At 59.0% G+C, this 22,578-nt stretch overlaps 2 protein-coding genes across 4 annotated transcripts in view; one reads left to right on the forward strand and one right to left on the reverse strand.

Moving 5' to 3' along the window:
• NACC2 (NACC family member 2) overlaps positions 1-22,578 on the forward strand; it is a 69,887-nt gene that overhangs the window by 22,692 nt on the left and 24,617 nt on the right. The window contains exons 1-3 of one of the 3 annotated variants that reach the window (XM_060153779.1): positions 15,835-15,934; positions 17,313-17,741; positions 18,087-18,261. In XM_060153779.1, the coding sequence (XP_060009762.1) occupies positions 17,376-17,741; positions 18,087-18,261 (541 nt within the window). In that variant the 5' untranslated portion in view covers positions 15,835-15,934; positions 17,313-17,375. Of the gene's footprint in view, positions 1-15,834; positions 15,935-17,312; positions 18,262-22,578 lie in introns of those variants that run through there. The other 2 variants (XM_060153777.1, XM_060153778.1) reach the window with 2 other exon arrangements.
• Positions 11,933-17,377, reverse strand: LOC132523119 (uncharacterized). The gene is made up of 3 exons (XM_060153668.1): positions 17,110-17,377; positions 16,335-16,709; positions 11,933-12,477 (listed from the first exon to the last, which is right to left on the reverse strand). Exons 1-3 carry the CDS (start codon positions 17,375-17,377, stop codon positions 12,320-12,322), a joined length of 801 nt encoding a protein of 266 aa, XP_060009651.1. The 3' UTR covers positions 11,933-12,319.

Below are 22,578 nucleotides of genomic sequence, written 5' to 3' on the forward strand. Positions count from 1 at the left end.
TATCATGGATGGATGTTGAATATTGTCAAATCCTTCTTAAGCATTGAATGATATTTTCATGTGGTTTCACTGATTTTCAGATATTGTACCAGCTTGCATCCCTGGAATAAATCCCACTTGGTCATGGTATATAATTCCTTTTAAATGTTGTTAAAATCTGTTTGTTAATATTTTGTTGAGGATTTTTGCATCTATATCACGAAGGACCCCTGGTCTGTAGTTTTCTTTCTTTGTATCATCTTTGGTTTTGGTATTGGGATAAATCATAAAATGAATTGGAAAGTGTTTCTTTCTCTTCTGTTTTCTGGAAAAGATTGTATATATGTGGTGCTAATTTTCCTTTAAATGTTTGGTAGCGTTCTCCAGGGAAACCATCTGTGCTTAGAGATTTCTTTTTTGAGAATTTTGAAACTAAAAATTCAATTTTTAAAATAGTTATAAGACTATTTGAATGCTCTGTTCATTGTGGTAGTCCCCTCCTCCCTTAGGAATTGGTTCATTTAATTTAGATTGTCAAGTTTATGTGTTAAAGTTGTCCCTATTATTGCCTTATTATTCTTTTGACATCCGCAGGGTCTGTAGTGATACCCCCAATACCTTTCTGATATTGGTAATTAATTAGTCTTTTTTCTCTTTTTTCTTTGTCACTCTTGCTAGAAGAGAACCACATGTACTTAGTGCTGTAAATTCTCCTCACAGCTCTTAAGTGGTGTCCCACAAGTTTTGATATATTGCATTTTCATTTTCTTTTAATCCGATTTCCTTGAGACTTCCTCTCTGACACATGGATGAGTTAGAGGAATGTTGCTTGTTTCCAAGTGTTTGGAGATTTCCCTCTTACTTTTCTGTTATTAATTTCCAGTTTGATTGCGCTGTGGTTGGAGAACACGTTCTGTATGATTTCGGTTCTTTTAAATTTCTTGAAGTTTGTTTCCTGGCCCAGGATCTTGGTGTAAGTTTCATAGGCACTTGGAAAGAATGTGTATTCTGCTGTTTTGTGGTGGACGGTTCTGTAAATGTCTTTTGGATCCTGTTAGCTGATGTTTAGTTCTCTGTATCTTTGTTGATTAACTTTCTAGTTCTTTCAGTTGTTCAAGAGAGGGTTTTGAAGTCCCCAACTCTCTTTTCTCTTTCTACTGGTTTGTGCTTCATATATTTTGCTGTTCTGTTGTCTGGTACATACAGAAGATTGCTATGTCTTCTTGGTGATTGACCCCTTGACCATTGTGAAATGTCCCTCTCTGTCTCTGATAATTTTCTTTGCTCTGAAATCTGCTTTATTTGATATTAATATAGAAACCCTTGTTTTCTTTTAAGTTTGCATGATTTATTTTTTAATTTTTCAAAGTTTTATTAAATATAGTTGATTTAAATCAAGTTAGTTCCAGGTGTACAGCAAAGTGTATAGTTTCAGGTGTACAGCGAAGTGATTCAGCCATATATATATGTATATATATTTTTTTAACTTGCTTTTATCATCATGTTCGAAGTGAGTTTCTTGTTGACAGCATATAATTGAGTCTTTAAAAAAAAATCTATTCTGCCAATCTCTGTCTTTTAATTGGTCCATTTAGGCCATTTACATTTAATGGAATTATTGATATGTCAGGGCTTAAATCTGCCATTTTATTTTATTATTATTATTATTTTTTGCGGTACGCGGGCCTCTCACTGCTGTGGCCTCTCCCGTTGCGGAGCACAGGCTCCGGATGCGCAGGCTCAGTGGCCATGGCTCATGGGCCCAGCCGTTCCGCGGCACGTGGGATCTTCCCGGACCGGGGCACGAACCCATGTCCCCTGCATCGGCAGGCGGACTCTGAACCACTGTGCCACCAGGGAAGCCCTGCCATTTTATTTTTTGATTCTGTATTTTCTTCTTGATTGTTTCTCTGGGTTTTTTTTCCTTGCCTTCCTGTGGGTCACTTGAACATTTTAAAAAATTTTATTTTGATGTATCTGTATTTTTTTTTTAAGAAGGGTACAAGTCCTCCTTTTTTTTAAAAAAATTATTTTATTTATTTTTGGCTGCATTGGGTCTTCATTGCAGCACGTGGGCTTTCTCTAGTTGCAGCGAGCAGGGGCTACTCTTCGTTGTGGTGTGCAGGCTTCTCATTGCTGTGGCTTCTCTTGCTGTGGAGCATGGGCTCTAGACGTGCAGGCTTCAGTAGTTGTGGCCTGTGAGCTGTAGAGCGCAGGCTCAGTAGTCGTGGCGCATGGGTTTAGTTCCTCTGCGGCATGTGGGATCTTCCTGGACCAGGGCTCGAACCTGGGTCCCCTGCATTGGCAAGCAGATTCTTAACCACTGCGCCACCAGGGAAGCCCTGTGTCTGTGTTTTTTATTTTATTATTATTATTTTTAAACATCTTTATTGGAGTATAGCTTTACAATGGTGTGTTAGTTTCTGCTTTATAACAATGTGAACCAGCTATATATAGATACATGTATCCCCATATCTCCTCTCTCTTGTGTCTCCTTCCCACCCTCCCTATCCCACCCCTCTAGATGGTCAAAAAGCCACGAGTGTGTTTTTTAAAAGTAACAGCTCTATTGAGCTATACTTCCATACCATATAATTTACCCATACAGTGTACAAGTCAGTAGTTTTTAGTCTATTCAGAGTTGTGTAACCATCACTACAATCAGTTTTAGAACACTTTCATCACTCTGAAAGAAACCCCCTGACTTTCATCAGTCACTCTCATTTCCTCCATCCCTCCCTAACTTCACTACTCCTAGTTTTAGGCAATCACTGGTCAACTTTATATCTCCATAAACCGTTCTGGACATTTCATATAAATCGAATCATACAACATGTAGCCTTTTGTGTCTGGCTTTTTTCACTTAGCATCATGTTTTTGAGGTTCACCCATGTGGTAGCATGACGGTACTTCATTCTTTTTCAGGGCTAAACAATATTTCATCATATGGATAGACCACATTTTGTTTATCCATTCTTCCATTGATGGACATTTGGGTTGTTTCCACTTTTTGGCTGTTATGAGTAATGGTGCTGTGAGCATTCAGACACAAGTTTTTGCGTGAGTATATGTATTCACTTCTCCTGGGTAGTTACCTAGGAGTGGAATTGCTGGGTCATGTAATAACTCTGTGTTTAACCGTTTGAAGAGTTGGCAGACTGTTTTCCAAAAAGGGCTACACCATTTTACAATCCCACCAGATCTTCACCTGCATTTTTAATGTGTTTTTTATTATAGCCATTCTAGTGAGTGTAAAATGCTATTTCATTGTGGTTTTAATTTGCATTTCCCTAATGGCTAACGATGTTCAGTATCTTTTCATATGCATATTGGACATTTATGTATTCTCTTTGGAGAAATGTCTCTTACTCATTTTAAAATTGGGTTATTTGTCTTACTGTTGAGTTTGTCAGAGTTTTTTTAATATATTCTGCATACAAGTCTGTGGTCAGAAATATGATTTACAGATATTCCTTCCCATTTTTTGTTTTTTCACTTTCTTTGTGGTATTCTTTTTCTTTTTTTTTTTTTTTTTGCGGTACGCGGGCCTCTCACTGCTGTGGCCTCTCCCATTGCGGAGCACAGGCTCCGGACGCGCAGGCTCAGCGGCCATGGCTCACGGGCCCAGCCGCTCCGCAGCATGTGGGATCCTCCCGGACCGGGGCACGAACCCGTGTCCCCTGCATCGGCAGGCGGACTCTCAACCACTGCGCCACCAGGGAAGCCCTCTTTGTTGTATTCTTTGAACCACAAAAGTGTTTAATTTTTGTGAATTCTAATTTATCTTTTTTCTTTTCTTGTGCTTTTGGTGTTTAAGAATCTACTGCCTAGTCTAAGGTCACAAAGATTTAGTGTTTTACAGTTTTAGCTCTTAACATTGAGGTCTTTGATTCACTTTAAGTTCTGTGTATGGTGTGAGGTAAGAGTCCAGCTTCATTCTTTAACATGTGAATATCTAGTTGTCCCAGCACCATATATTGAAACACAGTTTTTCCCCCACTGGATGGTCTTGGCACCCTTGTTGACCATAGATACATGGATTTATTTCTAGACTCTCAATTCTGTTCCATTGATCTATATGTCTAGCCTCATACCAATACCACACTCTCTTAATTACTGTAGCTTTGTAGTAAGTTTTAAAATTGGGAGGTACTAGTGTTCTAACTTTGTTCTTCCTTTGCAGTATTGTTTTGGCTCTTCTGGGTCCCTTGCATTTCCATATGAATTTTAGAACTGGCTTGTCAATTTCTACAAAGATGTCAGCTGGGATTTTGATTAGGTTTGCATTTGTTCTGTAGATCAATTTGGGGAGTATTTCCATCTTAGCAATATTAGATCTAATCCATGAACATGGATGCCTTTCTATTTATTTAGATCTTTAGTTTCTTTCAACAAAGTTTTGTAGTTTTCAAAGTATAAGTTTTACACCACTTTTGTTCGATTTATTCTTAGGTATTGTATGCTTTTTGTGGTCATTATAAATGGAATTTCATATTGAATTTCATTTTCAGATTGTTCATTGTAAGTGTGTAGAAATACATTTGATTTTTGTCTATTGATCTTATATCCTGCAACCTTGCTGAACTTGTTTCTTAGTTCTAATAGTCTTTGGATTGATTCCTTAGAACTTTCTTCGTACAAGATCATGTCATCTGTGAATCGAGATAGTTTTTCTTTTTCTTTTCCAACTATATGTCTTTTATTTTATTGTCTTGCCTAATTTCCCTCACTCAAACGTAGAACTTGTACCATGTTGACCTCCTTGCCTTGTCTTTGAGGTTAGTGGGACAGCATCCTGTCTTTCACCATGGGCTATGGTGTTACTTGTGGGTTTTCCACACATGTCCTGCATCAGATTGAGGAAGTTCCCCCCATTCCTAGCCGGTTGAGTATTTTTGAGGTGCTGAGTGTTTTTATGTGTTATTTACGTGCTGTGCGTTTTTAGATGAAAGACGTTAGAATCGTCCGACAGAGGTTTTTTTGGTCTTGTTTTGTTTGTTTTTGTATTGTTGTTTTGTTGTTTATCTGACAGGTTTTAAAGCAACACTGCAGTATTCCATAGTCACAATTAACTTTGACGTCAGCTTGTCAGAATTCTTCAATATAGTTGACTTTATACTTTTATAGTTTCCATGGCCTTGAGCATCATGGAAAAGAGATGCTAGCTTCTCTGGTTGAAACAGTATATGGAGTTTAGGAAATTCAGATTAATTCCTTTCCTCATGAGAAAACACATCTGGATCTTGAAAATAAAATATGTGCCGGATTTACAAATCAGGGAAAAGACGTTGTGTTGTCTTTTTAACCCATTATCAAAGCAGTCTGATTTGCCCAGGATTCCCCTGACTGCAGGCATTTGGGGTATTACATGGAAGTGCTTTTTGGTCTAGTGGTTTCTCTGAAAAGGGTCCCCTCCCCTTCACATGCTAGGTCATTTAAAATATTAGAAGTTACGTCGATGTTCCGGGAATTCTGAAAATATTTGCTTATAAAGCTGCTCGTCTCTTAGCCCGCGAGGACGCAGCTCTTCAGAGTCTGTAATTCATGGAATCTCTTCAGAGGGAAGAAAAAACTCCACCCTCGATGTGAAGGTAGGGCTTCCCTCGAGTCTAGACACAGGGAACTCTCCGCTTCAGCCATGGGTCAGAAATAAACACGGAAAATGTTTCTTCTCCCTGTCTCCGAGAGATGTTTTCCTTTGCAGGGGACGTGAGCTATTTCCTTGATTGACAGATAGACAAATAGATGACCGGTGGGGATAGACAGGACCCCGTCATCCTCCCTACAGAGTCTCCCCACTCGCTGCCGCCTCCTTGGGGTGCTCTGGACAGCGTGGCTGAGACCAGCCTAGTGGTCCCGGCAACTGCCCATCCCTGGTCCTCACCGCAGAAAAGGGACGTGACCCAAACCACACGTTAGGATACAGGTGGACTGACAGACTGCCACCAAGCAGCTCGGACTGTTCCTGCAGGCAAGTCCACCTGGGTACCTGTCAGGTATAGTTGTTTAAAGGTTGTAAACAGGACCCTCGTACAGATATAGAGAGTGCATGTCAGAGTGCAATGGAAGCGGCAGGGTGGGCCCCCCGGGGAGGGGGAGGGATGTCCTGGACCTGCAGGGCAGAACCCGTAACCTTTGGGGGCGTCTCTTCCATGGAGAGATATCTTTGCACCTTTCCTGGACAAAAAAAATGAATGAGTGTGCACGTCACTGGACAGAGCCTGGGTGGAGCACGGGCAGAAGAGTGGTCCTCGTCCTTGGATAATCCCCTGGGCAGCCCCTGTGATGGTGAAGGGTCGAGCAGTCGATATTTTGCTTAATTTCCACGTTTCTAATAATCTGTGAACCGTCGCCCACCCACCTGGAACTGACGTTTGCGTGTCCCATGAGCTTGCCCCCCACCCGGCTGCCTGCCCGTCACGGGGCAGGTAGAGCCACTCTGTCCGGCCTTTCCCGACCTGGTGGCGTCGGGGCCAGCGGCTGGGGTGGTGTTGCTGGAGCAGGTGCTGCAGGGGCTCTGCCCTTCTTTCTGCCACCAGCCTCTCTTGCAGGCTGGGCTCCCAGGTGACGCCTCCACGGCCAGGTCCCCGTGAGGACCAGCCTCGTGCTCTGTAGAGCGGGGGAAGCATCTGAGTGAGGCGAGTTCCCAGTACTCAGTGGTGTCGGTCGCAGGGCCCTTGCTGTGGTCCCAGTGGCTGGGGGTACCCGTGACCCACTTCAGTGTGCCTGGCGTGTCGGGAGCACCGCCCACCCCACCAGGCAGCAGGAGACCACCCAGCGTCTGGCGGGATATGAGTTCATATGTGGCTGTGGCTTCCTGCACCTCCAGGGCGGTCAGGGGAGCAGGCCTGGGGCAGAGCTGACCCACCTGGCATTGCTTCCTCTTCCCGAGCCCCCGAGGGGAGGGTCTGTTCCATCCTAGAATGTGGTGGGACCGGTGGGCCTTATCCCCACCCAGTGACAGCTTAGGATGAACCGCGTGACCTCCGGCCAAGGGATCAGGGACATCTCTCTCTCTCTCTCTCTCTCTCTCTCTCTCACACACACACAGATGCACACACGCACCTCCCCATCGCGGGCTCCCCTTCCACCCGTGCACACCCGCCGACACCCACAGCCTCTCAGGGCACCCGGTGTGTCTGGGGCTGGTGGGCTTCAAGATGCAGAGGGGGAGGTTCTGGTGAAGGGGTGGCTGGATGGCGGATACCTGGATACCTGGCAGGTGGAACGAGCAGGGGAGGGCTGGGGCGGACATGCCCGGGGCTCCTGAGGGTCTGCAGGGGCTTGGTGCCCACCCAGACGCGCCTTTGATGCTTTTTACCCAGGAGCGATCTGACTGTTTGCCCTCTGTCCTGATCACATCTTTGAGGCCTTGGCGAGCCTGTGAGCCTACAGGACGGCCCTTGACCTTGGAGGCCAGGAGGCCTGGGCCTGACCCTGGGGGACCACATGTGAGGCCTTTCAACCTCTCACCTCAGCCAACCAGCTTGTCCTGGGGGGCCTGGCCCTTCCCGGGGTGCCCACGGAGCCCCCACCCCCCGTTCCCTGGCAAACCCAGTTGGCTGGTTCCCTCCGTGGGCCTCGGTTTCTGGAGATCTGGGTCTCCGTAGCCCCCACCTCCTGGCTTGTCTTGGGAACCACGTGAAACTCGGTGGGTGGGGGGGCGGAAGCGACAGAGCTGTGGCCGTGGCCAGGTGCTGGGAGGGAGGCCCCCGGTCCCCTGGTCCCCGCCTGGCGCCCCCCCCCCCCAGCCTGCCCCACAGAGGAGCTGCCTCCACGGGAGGGGGAGAGGGGGGTCCTGCCCACAGCCTGGACGCGCCTCTAGGAGAGAACACGCCACCCAACATGCTGTCAGTAGCTGCCGGCGATCGGCATTCCCGCCGTCCAGTCACGTGTTTGTATTCATGGTCTTTATTTCTCATATCGGTAGCTGCCTTTTATGGCCGTGCTGGCGGCCTCAGCCTGCACGCTGGACTTCCCTCCTCGCCCAGGACGTGTCCGTGTCGCAGGGGTGCTTCGGGGAGATCTGGTTTTGTGGTTGAGATTCTCACGCTGGAGCACGAGGACGGTTATGTGCAGCTTTTATTTGGCCCCCAGGATTCTTACTGCATTATCTGTATTTCCTTTAATTTGTGGGATTTCTAGTAAATGGGCTTAAAAATAGGTCTGGGCGTGATGCCAGGCAGATGTGGGCAGCAGGCATCTCTGCGTCTCTCTCTAAAGGCAGAGCGGGGTAACCCCCGTGTCACTCGGGCCTGTGTCTCCTGAGGGTCCCTCTGGGGGCCCCGCCTCTGCACCCCAGGACAGGCAGAGGTGCGCCAGCCCAGGGGCCCTGACTCCAGGCTGCATTTGGGGGGGCTGGGGCCAGGGCTGGGCAGGGTATGTGCTGAGCGCTAGTGTTCGGGGCTGCCCGGGAACATGGGGGCCCGGGGTGCTGGGGTCTGTTTGAAGAAATGGAGACAGGCGTGTGCTCTGATGCGGGCCGGGTCACCTGTTGTTGGCTCTGCACCTCCTGGGCTCCCTGGGCAGCAGCTTTGCCCCCAGGTGCCCCCACCGCCCCAGCTGCGCCTCAGCCCCCAGGGACCCTGAGGTCTGGTGTCAGTGCCGCCCACCAGGGCCCCGGATGCCCCTCTGGCGCCCCCCGTGAGGGTTGGTGCTGTGTTGGGCTCCGAGTTGCCCGGAGCCTTCAGTTCTGTAGCCCCTCCTCTGTGTCTCCCCGCAGACAGGGGGACTGGGCCCCGAGTGCAGAGCCGAGGCCCACGCGGGCCTCTCCTGCCCGTGCAGGGCTGGAGCCCCCTCGGGGGTCAGGGGCCCACTGTCACGTCCAGTCCTGTCCCCGCGCCCTTCAGGGGCCTGGCGCTCCGGCTGTGCCTCCTGCCTGCCAAATCCCATCCCCAGAGTCGGGCACTGCCTGGGGCTGGGGCGCATCTGCTCTGATTCTCCTCTGCTGTGGACTCACATCCCTCTGGAGAGCCGGTTAAATGTGGATACAGGGGAGCCCAGGAACTGGGCCCCTGGGTGGGGTGGGTGGCTGGGTGTCCCCCAGTGCGGAGGGTAAGGAGGCACGGTGGCAGGAGCCCCTCGGGAGAAGGTGGGACAGGCTGGCTGGCCCCAGGGGAGGAGCGGCGGGTGTATCCCCTGCCCCCACTTGTCTCTTTCTTTAGGGCCGCGGAGGTGAGGCTGGCTAGGGAGTGGCCTGGGACACCGCCGCCCAGCTCCCGGCCGGGGGGACCCTGGGCCGGCGCCCATCGGCAACCACCTTGGCGTGAGCTTGGAGGTGGGAGCTGGTGTGCCGTGACCCCGTCTCAGCCTATGTGCGCCCCCCACCCCAGCAGCTGATTTGGTATTTCTGTGTCGTCTGATTTACGTTAGATTTTTAAGCATAATTAGAAATGCAGGGAGCTTTGTGTCTCACCTCGACTATTTATGGCACGATATGCAGATGAGGAGAGCTATGAATATTAAAGACGTGAGTGTGTGCAGAGGCGCCGTCGCTAATGAGCTGGGTGACTGGCCGGGCCTGGCACGCGCGCCCCCTCCACCTGCCGCCCGGGACCTGGCCGCCTCGAGGACCCCCGTCAGCCCTCGGGGGGGACAGCAAGGTGCTGTAGGGCCGAGGGGGGCGAGCCTGGCTCCAGGGGCCCAGCTGCCCGGCCCGGGCAGCCCCTGCTCTCAGTGCCGGCCCCCCAGTGCCCCCAGCCTGGGTGCAGGGCGGGGGAGACCCAGCTTCAGCCTCCGAGGGAGGAGTAGGGTGGCGTCTGCAGGCGTGGGTCTGCCTTTTTAAGTTACTAAACGATGCCCGAGGGGCACACTCTTCAAGCTTACGGTATTTGAGTTACAAACACGGGCGAGAGAGATTGTCTCTCTGTTCAAAACACTGCTTACTTCTTCCCAAGCCTTCTGGAACCATTTGATGGCTAATCCGTGGACATGGTGGGTGCAGGGTGGGCGGGTGGGCTCATGGGGGCCGCTGCCCTCCCTCTGGGCCGGCCACTCCTGTTTCTTTAGGTTCACGCCCTGTTTGTTTAGCTCCCGACCCCCTCTCCGCACGGAATATCTGAGCGGAGGGTCAGAGGCTGGCGTGTCAGTGGCAGGCAGTCATGCCTGGTGGGCGGTGGCATGTCGGAAGGAGCCCCAGCTGCAGTTTCCCTCCTGCCCATGGGATGAGCTGGGCCACCCAGACCCCCAGGCTGGACCCTCTTCAGAGCCCACCGCGTGGGCCACGTGCTGTGTGACGCAGGGCCCGCTGTCCCCTCTGGGAGGGCGTCCCCCCAGCCCCTGCCCAGCCCCCGCGGTCCTGCGGCCAGTGGGGCTGATGGGGCCAGGCTCTGGGTGCGGCACCCAGGGCCCTGGGCCCTCGGGGGGCTGGAGGTGCTGTGTGGAGGGCCGGCAGGGAACTTAGGTGTGTGCTCTGTCTCTGAGGACCAGCCCTGCATCTGTGGCTCCCTCCAGGGCGGCAGGGGACGGACTGATAAGCACATCTTTGAATTTGCAGATTCTCGCAGGCTGCCCTTCTCTGGTTGGGAAAAAAAAAAAAAAAAGCTTCTAGGCAAACATTTGTTAGTGCAGTTAAAACCGGCTTTTATGCCTGATGCCGGTCCAGGCTGTGGTCTGGGTGGAGGCTGCCCAGGTGCCTGGCTGAACACCGGAGGCGTCTTGCCTCTGCCAGTTGGGCTGGGGCTCAGTGAGCTGGTGATGGGGGGGGGGTGTATTGGAGGTGTGGCCACAGCCCGGGACCCGAGTGGCCCTGAGGTTTCGAAGGCCTGTGCGCCCCCTGCCCTGGGCACAGGGGACTCCAGGACAGCCAGGCGCAGAGGCTGAGGTGGAATTCTCACCTCTGCAGCAGAGTCCTGGAGGCCCGGGGCAAGTCCAGGCCTCAGCGACCCTCTGCCCAGCAGGGTCAGTCCCCACCCTCTTGATGACCTCGGTTGCCCGGGATCATGGGTGTTGAAAGCAGGCAGCTGGGGAGGGTGGTGACTGGGTGCAGCCCAGGCCAGAGGCCTGGGCAGGAAGCTCGTCCTCTGGGTACCTCAGCCTCCTGTTCTGCGCCCACCTGGAGGGGGTGGGGCTGGGAGGCGAGCACACACGTCGGGACCGTGGGGAGGGGCTCCGAGCAGCTGAGACCCCACCCTGGAGCCCTGGTTCCCTGCCCGGGGCCTTCCATTAGCAGCCCGGCCCCCTGACAGCCCAGCCCTGCTTTGTGGTGTATTAAAAGTTTAATGCAGACCTGAGGCTCCAGCAGGCCGGTGCCTCGCCCAGCTTTCAGGGGGCCTGGCACGCCCGAGCCGAGCAGCCTTGCTTCAAACGGCCACCCGGACCTCCGAAGGGTCAGCCCCCAGACGCTTCCCCCTTGCCCTTCGCAGGAGCAGAGCTCACGGCAGAGCCAGAGCATGAACGGGGGACTGCAGATGGGGGTGCCAGAGAGCCTGGTCACTGGAGCCTGCGCCCTAATCGTAATCGGAAAGCAAGGCCGTAGCTCTGATGGCTGCTGTCCAGAGTGACACCCCGCCCCGCCCACGCTCTCCTGACAGCCTCCGCGGGGCAGCCTGGGCGGTATTCCTGATGCCCCGACGCGCCCACGTGTGTTCATGCTGACTCAGTAACCTGCCCACCTCCCTGCAGGACACGGCCCTGCCTAAAAGGCAACTCCGGAGCGCCCTGCCTTTTAGGAGGTGGCCTTGCTGCCGGGCCGGCTTCTCCCGAGGTCCTGAGATGGCAGGGCTTGGCGGCCGGGCAGCGGGGCTGCCACGGGGATGGGCCCCCGGCTGGGGGCTAGGTGCTGGGGGTGAGAGGGGCTCCTTTTTCTGCTGCCGGAATGTTCCCTGGCGCACCTGCCCCCTTCTTCCCCTGCGGTGTGTGTTTAATGGCTGTGCATTTGCCGAGGTCCAGTCCGCTTATTAGGTTGGTGAAATTAAATCCTGCAAAATAATTTAATTTAGTTTAATTTGTCTCGCCTCCTCTTCCCTCGCTGGTGGTGCTTCTGCAGAAATTAAACGCTGCGCCCCTGCGCGGCGCCGTGCCCCTGCCGTAGCAGGCCCCTGAGGATCTGGGGTGCGTGGGGAGGCTGGACTCTGACGCCCCCTGGCCCCTGTGTGCATGCGTGTCTGCAGCTCTGGGGGCTCATAGCCCCACATCCTTCTCTCGGCCACCTGCGGGTGCGTGGCCCGCCGGGGGCTGGGAGGCATTCTGGTGGACAGCCCATAATCCCAGCCGTTCCCAAGGGAGGGTCCACAGAGAAGAGACCCCCCCATCTACTTCCTCCTGGGGAGGTCTAGAGTCTGTGTGGAACGGGCTTCTCCCCTGAGGCTAGCACAGCTGCAGGGGCTGGACTCTGGCTTTGTTATGTCCCAAAGTGGGTTCCATTCTGAAGGGCATTATGAGGGGGAGGGTTCCGTGGTGCAGTGGCTTTGAGGACGGCCGGGACGAACAAAGATAGGATCTCGGACGTTCCTCCCGGCTCTTCCGGATCTTCTGTGAGTGGACGGCACAGGAGTCTTGCTGTGGAGGGAAACAGAAGAGGTGGTGCTGCTTGGGTAGCAGGGGTGGGGAAACAGAGGCACAGAGGGGGAAGGAGGTCGTGTAGGGCTGGGCAGGGAGGCCAGCTCAGGCCCCGGCCCCTCTCCTCTCCGGCCACCGCGCACGGATCGGCCCTCGGCACGTCCTGCTTTCACAGTCCTGGGTGTGTAAGTCAAGCCTTTATTTTATTCTTTTCTCCTAAAGTTCAGCTTTGTTCTCGCTCCGGCCGAGGCTTCTAAGAAAGCAACCTGAAACCAGCTCGTGCTGGGCTGTCCTGGGCTGGGCCGTGGGGCGGCGGCCTCACCCGCACAGGTGGCTTGAGGACACGGCAACAACAGGGCTGGTTGTCCCCATCCCCGGGGCCAGACGGCTCCGTCACCTTCCAGGGGGGGATGGTCCCCTCTCCGGTGAACGGTCTGGCCGCAGCCCCGGGGGCCGGCCCACGAAGCACGGACGGGGCCTAGGCGGGCGCCGGTCTCTAGCCGTGTGCGTCTCTAGCCGAGCGCTTTCCTAATAACATCGTCTGCCTCGACCCCGTGGTCACCGTCGGAGGGCGAACGTGACCCCCCTCCCAGGCGGGCATCCCAGACGTGGAGTCCTCTGCTGGAGGCCATAGGACCTGCATTTGAGGTGGCTGGCGCCGGGCCCGGCATGTGGGGTGGTACCCAGCGGAACCCAGGAGCCGCTCTTGGAAGGGTCGGCTCTGCAGACCTCGCTGGCCCCCGCTCTCAGTTCAGAACCTGGCTGCTCCCTGCCCAGCCCTGGGCAGTTGGGACCCTCTGGGGGCCGGTGCGCACTGCACCTTTGCAGCTTCCGCCCACCCCAGCCAGGCTTGCTCACCCCCTCCCCTCTCACGGCACGAGAGCCCCCATCTGGCTCAGGAGGCCCCACCTCACTCTCTGGGAGGCTCCCGGTGGTGGGTGCGGGGGCCCCGTGGCGGCCCTCCCCACTGTGCTGTGTGTCCCTGGGCCGCACAGCCCCTCTCTTGCGGCCCTCCCTGGCTGTGCCCAGCATTGGGTGAAACGCCCGTCAGGCATCGGACAGACTCTCCCAGCCTCAGCAAGCTCCCGCGTGGCACCTGGGGGACTTCCCTGCGGAGCTGGCAATGAAACAGGGGCCTGAAGATGGTCGCTCTCCTCCACCCAGGGAGGGCCTGGGTGCAGCACAGCGGAGGGGAGAGCTCGTGGAGGGCGGTGGAAGGCTGGGTGTCCTGCACCCAGGCCAGGAGCCTACCCTACCCATCACGGGTCCCACTGTCCTTGGGCCTCTGAGTGTCCCTCTGTTTCTCCACACTGGCTCCATGTGTGCCCAGTCTGCCCCCCTTTGTGGCTGGGCAGGCACATGGGGCTGGGCCCGCACTCGCACACCCCGCCCCCCGAGGCCCCAGTCCCTCATCTTGGAGCTAGTGGGCTTCTCCTGGGCCCCAGGAGAGGGGCACCACCAGGATGACACAGCCCAGTCTGGGGGGCCTGGCAAGGCTACCCAGTGGGGGTGAGGGGAGGTGTGCAGACCCGGGCGTCCACGTGGACCCGAGAGTGCGGTGCGGAAGGGCCCTCGGTCCGTCACCTGGTGGCCGAGGCCAAGCCAGGATGTGAAACCTGGTGGTGCTGAGATGATGGCCGCCCCACCTGGGCCTCGAGCCGGAGGAAGGCCGGCCAAGCCCTGCTCTCTCTCCCCACACAGCCCCCGGGTCCCCAGAGCGCCGAGCGGGGACATTTCTGTTAGTGCTCCGCGTGCGGGCCTGTGTTGCCGTCACCCCTCGAGTTGTCAGCAGCCCCGTGCAGGAGGCATTGAGCCGCCTCTGCTGGCCGCTGCTCGCTGGGCGGCTTCCCTACACCTGGACTTCTTCCCTCTCTCCATTCGCAGCATTTTATCTGGTCTCGGAAGCTGAGCCCACGGTGTGTGAACGGGGAGGCGCCAGATGGCTCTTTCTTTCTCTCTGGATGCCTCGGAAGGGACGGTGGGAGGGGTGCTGCCTGTAGCCCACCCCCCGCCCCCGCCTTGCCCCAGCATCACCTGATGGTGACGACGCTGGGCGCTGCAGGAGACAGACCTTCCTTGGCCATCTCCACTCTCAACCCTGCCCCTTCTTGCAGGCTGCCACAGTTGGTGGCAAGCAGGGAAACTGAGGCTGGGCAGGCCAGTGGTTTGCCCCAGGGCCCATGCTGTCCAGCAGGTGGGGGCTTGAGCCTAGAACGAGGTCCCACATCCTCTGCAGCCAAACAGGCAGTGTGCACAGCACAGCCGCCCCTGCCCAGGAGAGGTTCAGTAGACGGCAGACACTGTGGACCCCGCACCAATGGCCCGGCCACACGGGTAACCTGGGGGCGGTGCCTTGGCTGCCACCTCCCCGGGGCAGGTCCATCAGGGACCAGGGCGGGTCCTTCGGGGGCTCCTGGTCGCTGGCCACCACGGGCCTGGCCCCCGGTTGTAATCACAAAGTTGTACTTCTTTAAGAGAGCTGCCCCGGCTGGGGAGTTGGGGGTACAGGGTGATTACCTGGGGTTTTGGGGCCGGACTAGCTGGGCCTGCCGCTCTGGGACCCCAAGAAGGGGGGAAGGCGGGCACTGGGGCCTGCAGGGTGCCGGGGGAAGGGGAGCTGGGTCTCTTCCTCCCTGGCCCCTTGCTCTCACCTCTCTCTGCCTCATTTTCTCATCTCCCTTCTTTTCCTCCCCTGCTCACCCAGCTCCTGCCCTGTCTGCCCCGACCCCCTGGCCTCCCTGCCCCCCTCGCCGGCCCCCACCCGGCACCCCCCTGCCTGCACTGCAGGAGTTAGGCCGCTCTGCCAGCCCTGCAGACTGTTTGGCATAGTTTAAATGCTTTGACACTCGGGCTGTACTGGATGGCAGGGTGGTAGTTTACTGGGTAATTCATATGCAGAACCGCACTATACGTTTCCAGGCCGTCTCGGTTGCCGCGGCACCACGAGCGTCTCTCCGCGCACAGTACAGTATTGCTGCCATCTTTGTTTGCATTTGCAGTGAGTCATCAAAAGTCTGTCTTGTACCAACACCCGGAGCCGTGCATTCCTCTGGCACCAACACTCCACTGTTTTTAAAGCCGGGGCTGGGAGCTGGCATTACTTCGGCTCCCAAATCAAAGGCGGCTATTCATTCCCGAGAGCTGCCTGAATGTCCGTCTGCATCCGGCCTCTTCATTTAGATGCTGTGCGCTGCCCCGGAGAGCCGGGCTGGGTGCAGCTGAGCTGCGGCCCGGCCCAGCCGAGACTCTCTGTCCCCCTCCTCCCCCCACCCTCCTCCTCTTCCCCCCTCCCCCCTCCTCCCCCCGCAGCTCCTCTCGCCCTCCCCACCCCAAGGGCTCCCGCTCCGTTTGCTGCATTCCCGGAGCAGCTGGCGGCTGCGGGCGGCCGGTGTGCGGGCGAGCCTGCCCCTGCCAGGCTGAGCGGGCAGTGCCGGGGCCACGGCGGCAGCGGCCAAAGGTAGGTCTCCCCTGCCGCCGGTGCCATCGGCCAGGCCGGCAACTTCTCCGCAGCGGGGGCGCTGCGGGCCCTCCCCCCACCCCGAGCGGCCGCCCACCTGCTCAACTCCTGTCGGCGGCCGGGCCGGCGCTCCGCCCTCCTCTCGCCGGCCGCCCGGCGCCTCTGCGGCCGCCCGCACTTTCCTCCCGCGGGACCGAGCGGCCCTTTGTACGGGCGCCGGCTGCGCGGAGTTGGGCCGGCGCCTTCTCCGGCCCGTCCGTCCCGGCCCCGTTTCTCTGAGTCGGACACCAGCTCCACAGCGCGGGAGCCCCATCCCCAGACCCCGCGGGCCGGCAGCATCCCGACCACGGCCAATCCCTTGCTCGGCCCTCCCCTGTCTCCCCACGACCCCTTTAGTCACCTGGGCTGGGAGCGAGCCAGCAGGGATCGGCCGGCATCGGGAGCTGGGGGGCCGGGAGGGCGCGCAGGTGGGGCTGCGACAGGGTCCCAACTCCTGGGCTGGCAGCCGGGTCCCCGAGGCAGTTCGGGCTGGGGGAGCCGGGCGCGGCTCGGAGCACCTCTGGCCCGAGGTCTCCTTTGCCTGGAGGGCGAGCAGAGGCGGCGGAGAGGCTGAGTTCTCCCAGCTTCAGCTCACTTCCCTGGGCAACCACTCCTGCCCGCCTCTCCCGAGGGCCGAAGGGGCGGCTTCTCAGCCGGCGGGGCAGAATGCCCCCTCTGGCGGGCCCTCTGCACGGCTGCTCTAGGGAAAACGGGAAAAGCAAACCGAAAGCAAAGCCTCCGAGAAACCGCCCGCCACGAGACCCCCGCCACACACACCGCGGTGCCCTGCCTCTCGCTCCGGGTTCGGGTCCCTCCCAGGGGCCAGGCGGCAAGGGGCTCCTTTGCTGCTAACTTTTTCCTGGGAGAAGAGTTATGCAGACGCGGGCCTGCCGCCCTCGCCCCTCCAGTGCTGTGGGTGGACCGCCCCCTCCCGTCCTCCCGTCCTCCCGTCTGTCCGCCGCCTGCAGGCCTGTTCTCGTCTTCTGCCAGGACAGGGTGTCTCTCGGCCCCGAGGGCTTACATGCTCTGCTGGGTGGACTCTGGGAGCGTCCCGGGGTGGGGGTGTGGGGGGCCCCCACACCCCCACCCCGGCTGGAAACCCAGCTGGGGCTTCTAGTATCCTGGGCGGCACTGACGGCCCTGCCAGGGTCCCACCATCGGCCGGGTCTGCGGCGAGACCTGGTCTGGCTCGTGGCGGCTGGAGGGTCTGGGGGTGCCCCGCAGGGGGGCCTGGGCACTGTGGCAGAGCAGGGTGGTGCGGGGCCCGGCCCTGCCAGTGGGCCGCTGGACGTCCGGAGCCCGACCCTGACGGCGGCGCCCCGCGCCCTCTCTCCCGCAGATGCGCCCCGCTCGGCCGCTCCCGCACTGAGAGTCTGAGGCCCGCCCGCCGCCCCCGCCCGCCATGTCGCAGATGCTGCACATCGAGATCCCCAACTTCGGGAACACCGTGCTCGGCTGCCTCAACGAGCAGCGTCTGCTGGGCCTCTACTGCGATGTGTCCATTGTGGTCAAGGGCCAGGCCTTCAAGGCCCATCGGGCCGTCCTGGCCGCCAGCAGCCTCTACTTCCGCGACCTGTTCAGCGGCAACAGCAAGAGCGCCTTCGAGCTGCCGGGCACCGTGCCGCCCGCCTGCTTCCAGCAGATCCTGTCCTTCTGCTACACGGGCAGGCTGACCATGGCGGCCAGCGAGCAGCTCGTGGTCATGTACACGGCCGGCTTCCTGCAGATCCAGCACATCGTGGAGCGCGGCACGGACCTCATGTTCAAGGTGAGCTCGCCCCACTGCGACTCGCAGACCGCTATGATCGAGGATGCCAGCTCCGAGCCCCAGAGCCCCTGCAACCAGCTGCAGCCGGTCACCGCCGCGCCCCCCTACGTCGTGTCCCCCTCCGTGCCCATCCCGCTGCTGACCCGCGTCAAGCATGAAGCCGTGGAGCTGCCGCTGGCCGCGGGCCCAGGCCTGGCCCCCAAGCGCCCGCTGGAGACAGGGGCCCGGGACGGCGCGGCAGCGGCGACGGGCCCCGCGGTGGCGGCAGGCACGGCCCCCCTCAAGCTGCCCCGGGTCTCCTACTACGGGGTGCCCAGCCTGGCCACCCTCATCCCCAGCATCCAGCAGGCGCAGTACTCCCAGGGGGAGCGGACCAGCCCGGGGGCCAGCAGCCTGCCCACCACCGACAGCCCCACCTCCTACCACAACGAAGAGGATGACGAGGATGACGAGGCCTACGACACCATGGTGGAGGAGCAGTACGGCCACATGTACGTCAAGGCCGCGGGCAGCTACGCAGGTAATCCCCACCCGCCACCTCGGCCGCCTGCCTGCCGGCACGGTGGACCTCCCGGCACCTCCTGTGTGGGCACCGAGGCCAACCTGGCCTTACCCCGGGCCCCTCACAGCCTGGCAGGGAGACGGACACGTCCGGGGGCACTGTGCTGCAGGTGTACAGGGACAGTTCCCTGTACAGCCCAGACTGGACGAGCTGGCAGGAGCTGACACCCGAGGCAGGAGCAGGACCCAGGTCCGTCTTGCAGGGCCTTAGCTAGGGACTCTAAACTCATCCTGGGTGAGATGAGAGGCCACGGGAAAGTTCAGCCGCAGCGTAGCGTGTGGGACAGAGCCCCGGCTTTCACCGGACTGATGAAGAGACTGAGGGCCTCAGTGGACCAGGGACCTGCCTGAGGGCTCACAGGGCAGTGTGTGACCCAGACTCGTCACTCACCTGCTTGAGGCCTCAGCGTCCCTGTCGCTGAGGTGCCTGCCCCAGCAGGCCCATCTTCGCTGCCTTTGACCTCAGCCCTTTGACCTCAGCCCTTTGACCTCAGCCCTTTCCCCACCCATGTGCTTTTGCCTTCCCTCTGACTCAGGGAGGCCAGAGAGTCCCTTGGGCCCCTCCCAGTCGCGGCCGTCTCCCTGGGGCTAGCACCAGGTGGCCGGCCAGAGAGTGCCTCTTGAACTGAACGTGCTGCCCCCCAACTTATTCTGGGGGGAACTCCCGCATTTGGGATCTATAAGCCCAACACGCACTGATTTGCGATGCCTGGTGTTGCCTGTAAACTGCATCACAGTCGCCAGAGATGGTTCAGGATTTGCCGCGTGAAGGGTCCCGTAGTTGAGGCCCCAGGTCAGGTGTCCTCTTGCCTTCTGTGTTCCCCGAAAACTGGCTGTGCGCCTGGGCCGGCTGCCTGTCCTGATTTGCATGCGGGGCCCGTATCTGGTGACTGGCCCGGATGCACGCTGCCAGGGGGAAGTGGCATCCCAGAGCTGGGGCCCCAAAGTGCAGTTTGGGGACTCTTTCCGCCCCTGAGACCCACCACGTCCTTGCGCCCTGATGGGGCCGACGCTGCCCCTCCTCGTCCTCCCCCTTCCACTCCTCCGCCTCCAGGCGGGCACTGGTCTGTCAGTCCTGGGGGGCAGGAGCGGAGGGAGCCTGGTGCACTGGCCAGCTCGGGCCGTTGGGACAGCCGATCCCCATGTGGCACTGGGCGGCTGGGTTTCGGTCTCTGGTCTGGCCAACGTGGGCCCTTCTCAGGGTCCCTCTCAGAGCTGCGGGGGAGGCACTGCCCCGGGCAGCTCCCCCCAGGGGCCCTGGGCCTTGGTTTTCCCAGGGCTCATGACTTTATCTGAATGTGTTTTGTCATATTTGTATGAATTGCGCAGTGTACTAGCACACAGACCACCTCCGTCTGGACTGGGTGTTTTCCTCTTAGTGGTAGCGGGGAGGGCTTGGTGTTCCTGACACCAAGAAACCCGCAAGCTCTGGTGTGGGTTAGGCCTGGCCGGGACCCCGGGAACCACCCGTGTGCAGTTTCTCCTGCCTGACCCCGCCATCTCCCTGACAGCCCCCAGGGGGTAGAAAGATCCGTTGGCACCCAGACTGGGCCAGAGGGAGCTGGGTTGGCTCCCAAGCCCCTCCCCCAGGAAAACAGGCTACACGGGCTCAGGGCAAACCCTGCAGGACCGCCCACACCCCAATGCCAGCAGCTGGACAGGGCTCAATGGAGGGGTCAGGACAGAATCGGCTGAGGGCCCAGGGGCGGGGCTGCCCAACGGTGGTCCCTGGTGGTGCAGTGCCGAACCAGGAGAGGACCCTAGTTCACGTGTCACCCCAGGGTCCTCCCTGTACGGCCCCCTTCCCGCCAGTGTGGCCTCGGGCCTTGGTGTGTATGAGACGGTGAGAGACACCACAGGTGTTGGAATTGCTAGGTGTGGGTGCAGGGCGGTAGCCCGTCTGAGGGCACCTGCCCCTCTGGCTGCATGAGCCTGGACCCCCTCCTCACCTGCACCCTTGGATTTTCCAAGGAGCCAAGGGAGGTGGCCGTGGACAGCTGGGGGTGCGGCCTGGGAGACCGAGCTGCCCCACTGCCTTGACTGTGACTGGGCTTCCTCACCAGCCCCTCCCGCACTGAGACCAGCTGCTGGGTCCTACTGGGGCCGGGCACGGGTCAGCCAAGGCCTGTGAGCCCCTCATCCCACATCCCTGGGAGCGTCGGAGGTGGGACGGGGTGGAGGGAAGCTGCGAGACTGGGGGCGGTGGCCTGGGAGCCTGTCTCCAACAGGACTTGGGAGGCTCCGGTCTGGGTTTTCTCCTCCCTGAGCCCGTAAGTGGGGCAGGGAGGGGGTGTGTGATTTCTTGGTTAAAATCTAGGTTATCGGCAGTGACGTCGCTGGCATCACTGGGCACCTGGCACGCTGGGAAGAGGGTTGGGGGGGAGGGTCCGTGGGGGCCGGGCAGGCAGAGAGGGGCCCGTCCCCAAAGGCTGGCTGCCCCTTGGGCGCTGGTTTCCCGTAACCCGGGCTCCCTCTGTGCTGGCCTGGCCTGGCCAGGGGGCATCCTCACACCCCGCGTGGGCAGCCGAATAGCCAGGTGCCCCGTGCCGGGGCCTGGACAGGGGTTGGGCAGGGCTCTCGAGCTGGTGGAATCCGGAAGGTTCTGTGGTGAACTGGCCCGTAAGGGGTCTCAGGAGTCCCTTCTCCTTTCGGTTTCCCCACCTGCCAAGGGAGGGGGTGGCCTGAGTGACCCTCAGGGGTCTTCTCTCCAGCACGCCGTGTGCAGGAAGGCGAAGGGCGCAGAGCCCTGCACTGGAGACCCCGTCCCCACCCTCATCCCCGTGAAGGGCTGTTAGCAGCTCCCACGTGATGGGCTTCTTGTTGGGAAATCGAGGAATTGAATGTTACAGATGAGTGGATGGGCTCTGGATCCCTCCCCCCAGCAGCCCCCGCGTGGTTTCCCGTTTCCATGCTGTGTGTTCCTCCATTCTGTCCAAGTCCTGTGTCATCGTCCGTTCGTGGAGATGCCGTGGTTGATTTATCCACTTCCCTGTTGGAGGATATTGGGTGGTTCCTAATTGGTTAGGTTAGGAGAGGTGCCACTGGGAAGGCCCTAACCATGATGGGGCTGATCAGACCCACCCCACATCGCAGTGGGCTCAGCCCCCCACCCCAGGGCTCAGGGCAGCTCGCGCTTCAGCTCCGCAGGGCCCAGAGCCGGTGGGCATCTCTCTGCACATCAGCCTCTAGCCGGGAGTGGGGCAGGAGCCAGGGGCGGCCCGGTCAAGGCAGCGCGGGTCTGGGGGGCTTGGTTTTGGTTCCGGGGGTGGGCAGGGCACAGAGGGCACCCCCCCCCCCGCCATGAGGGGTCCGCTCCCATGGTCTCTACTTGTTCACTCTCTTTGGGCACACCTGTACCCACAGGCTGTGAGCAGTGGTGGCCAGGATGGGCGTAGTCCCTGCCCTTGCCTGCTGTGGACACAGAGAGACACCAGACTGGACCCTGACGTGGTGTTTCATCGTGGCGGGGGGCCACCGTCAGGGCAGGCTGCCCCTTGGCCCAGGAGTGAGACTGAGGGGTGCGGGGATGAGACGACAGAGGGCATGGAGGGGAGGTTCCCACACCAACCCGGGCCCCCTCCCCTGGTCTCTGCGGTTCCGACCCCCTTCTGGCCTCCAGGCCCACCCCCCTCACTGGGCAGATGTTGAATCCGGCAGGCGGATGTGCTCCCTATGGGCTTCTGAGCCACAGGCCCGCCTAGGTGTTTACGCACCAGCCCCGAGCCTCCACCTTCACCCTTTCCCAGGAGGGGACTGCCGCGGGGTGCCCTGCTGGTGGCCAGTGAGCTGGTGGCCCTGTGTGGCCCTGCTCTCCCTTCCCCTCCAGGTCTGCCCGCTGCCCCACGCCTGGACGTGGGACGGACCCTGGTGGTGCGCGGGAGGGGGTCCTGGCACGCGGCAGCACGTCTGTTCCCGGGTTCCGCCGCTCAGAGCAGAGGCTGCAGGTGGCCGCCGCACGCCGGAGGACAGAGCCCCGCCCCGGGCCAGGCCTTCCCAGCATGGCCTGTGAGGTCAGCGCGGCTGCTGTCCCATCTTACGGGGGGCGGGCCCAGCCTGCAGCGTCCCCCCTCCGCACGGCAGGGCGTCCCTCCAGCAGAGCCTCTGGGGAGCCGGGTTGGCGGCTGCTCCCACCCACAGCTCAGAGCTCACGAGCTGTCGCTTGGGGGTCCCACAGAGAGGGAGCAGTCAGGATGGGTTCTGCAAGCCCCACTCCCCGCCACCCACACTGCCTCCTGCCCTGGGCCAGGAGCGTCCGCACCGTTAGAGCCCAGCACAA

Source organism: Lagenorhynchus albirostris, chromosome 7, assembly GCF_949774975.1.
Source record: "Lagenorhynchus albirostris chromosome 7, mLagAlb1.1, whole genome shotgun sequence".
NCBI lineage: Eukaryota > Metazoa > Chordata > Mammalia > Artiodactyla > Delphinidae > Lagenorhynchus > Lagenorhynchus albirostris.

Bases quoted from the DNA above. Each gene is read 5' to 3' on its own strand.
- LOC132523119 (XM_060153668.1), bottom strand. From the start codon at position 17,377: ATGGCGGGCGGGGGCGGCGGGCGGGCCTCAGACTCTCAGTGCGGGAGC. The intron at 16,710-17,109 runs GTCAGTGCCGCC...GGTTTCTCGGAG, and splicing joins GGTGGGACCCTGGCAGGGCC to GCTTTGCTTTCGGTTTGCTT. The intron at 12,478-16,334 runs GTGACTAAAGGG...TTCCCTCCACAG, and splicing joins CTGGCTCGCTCCCAGCCCAG to CAAGACTCCTGTGCCGTCCA.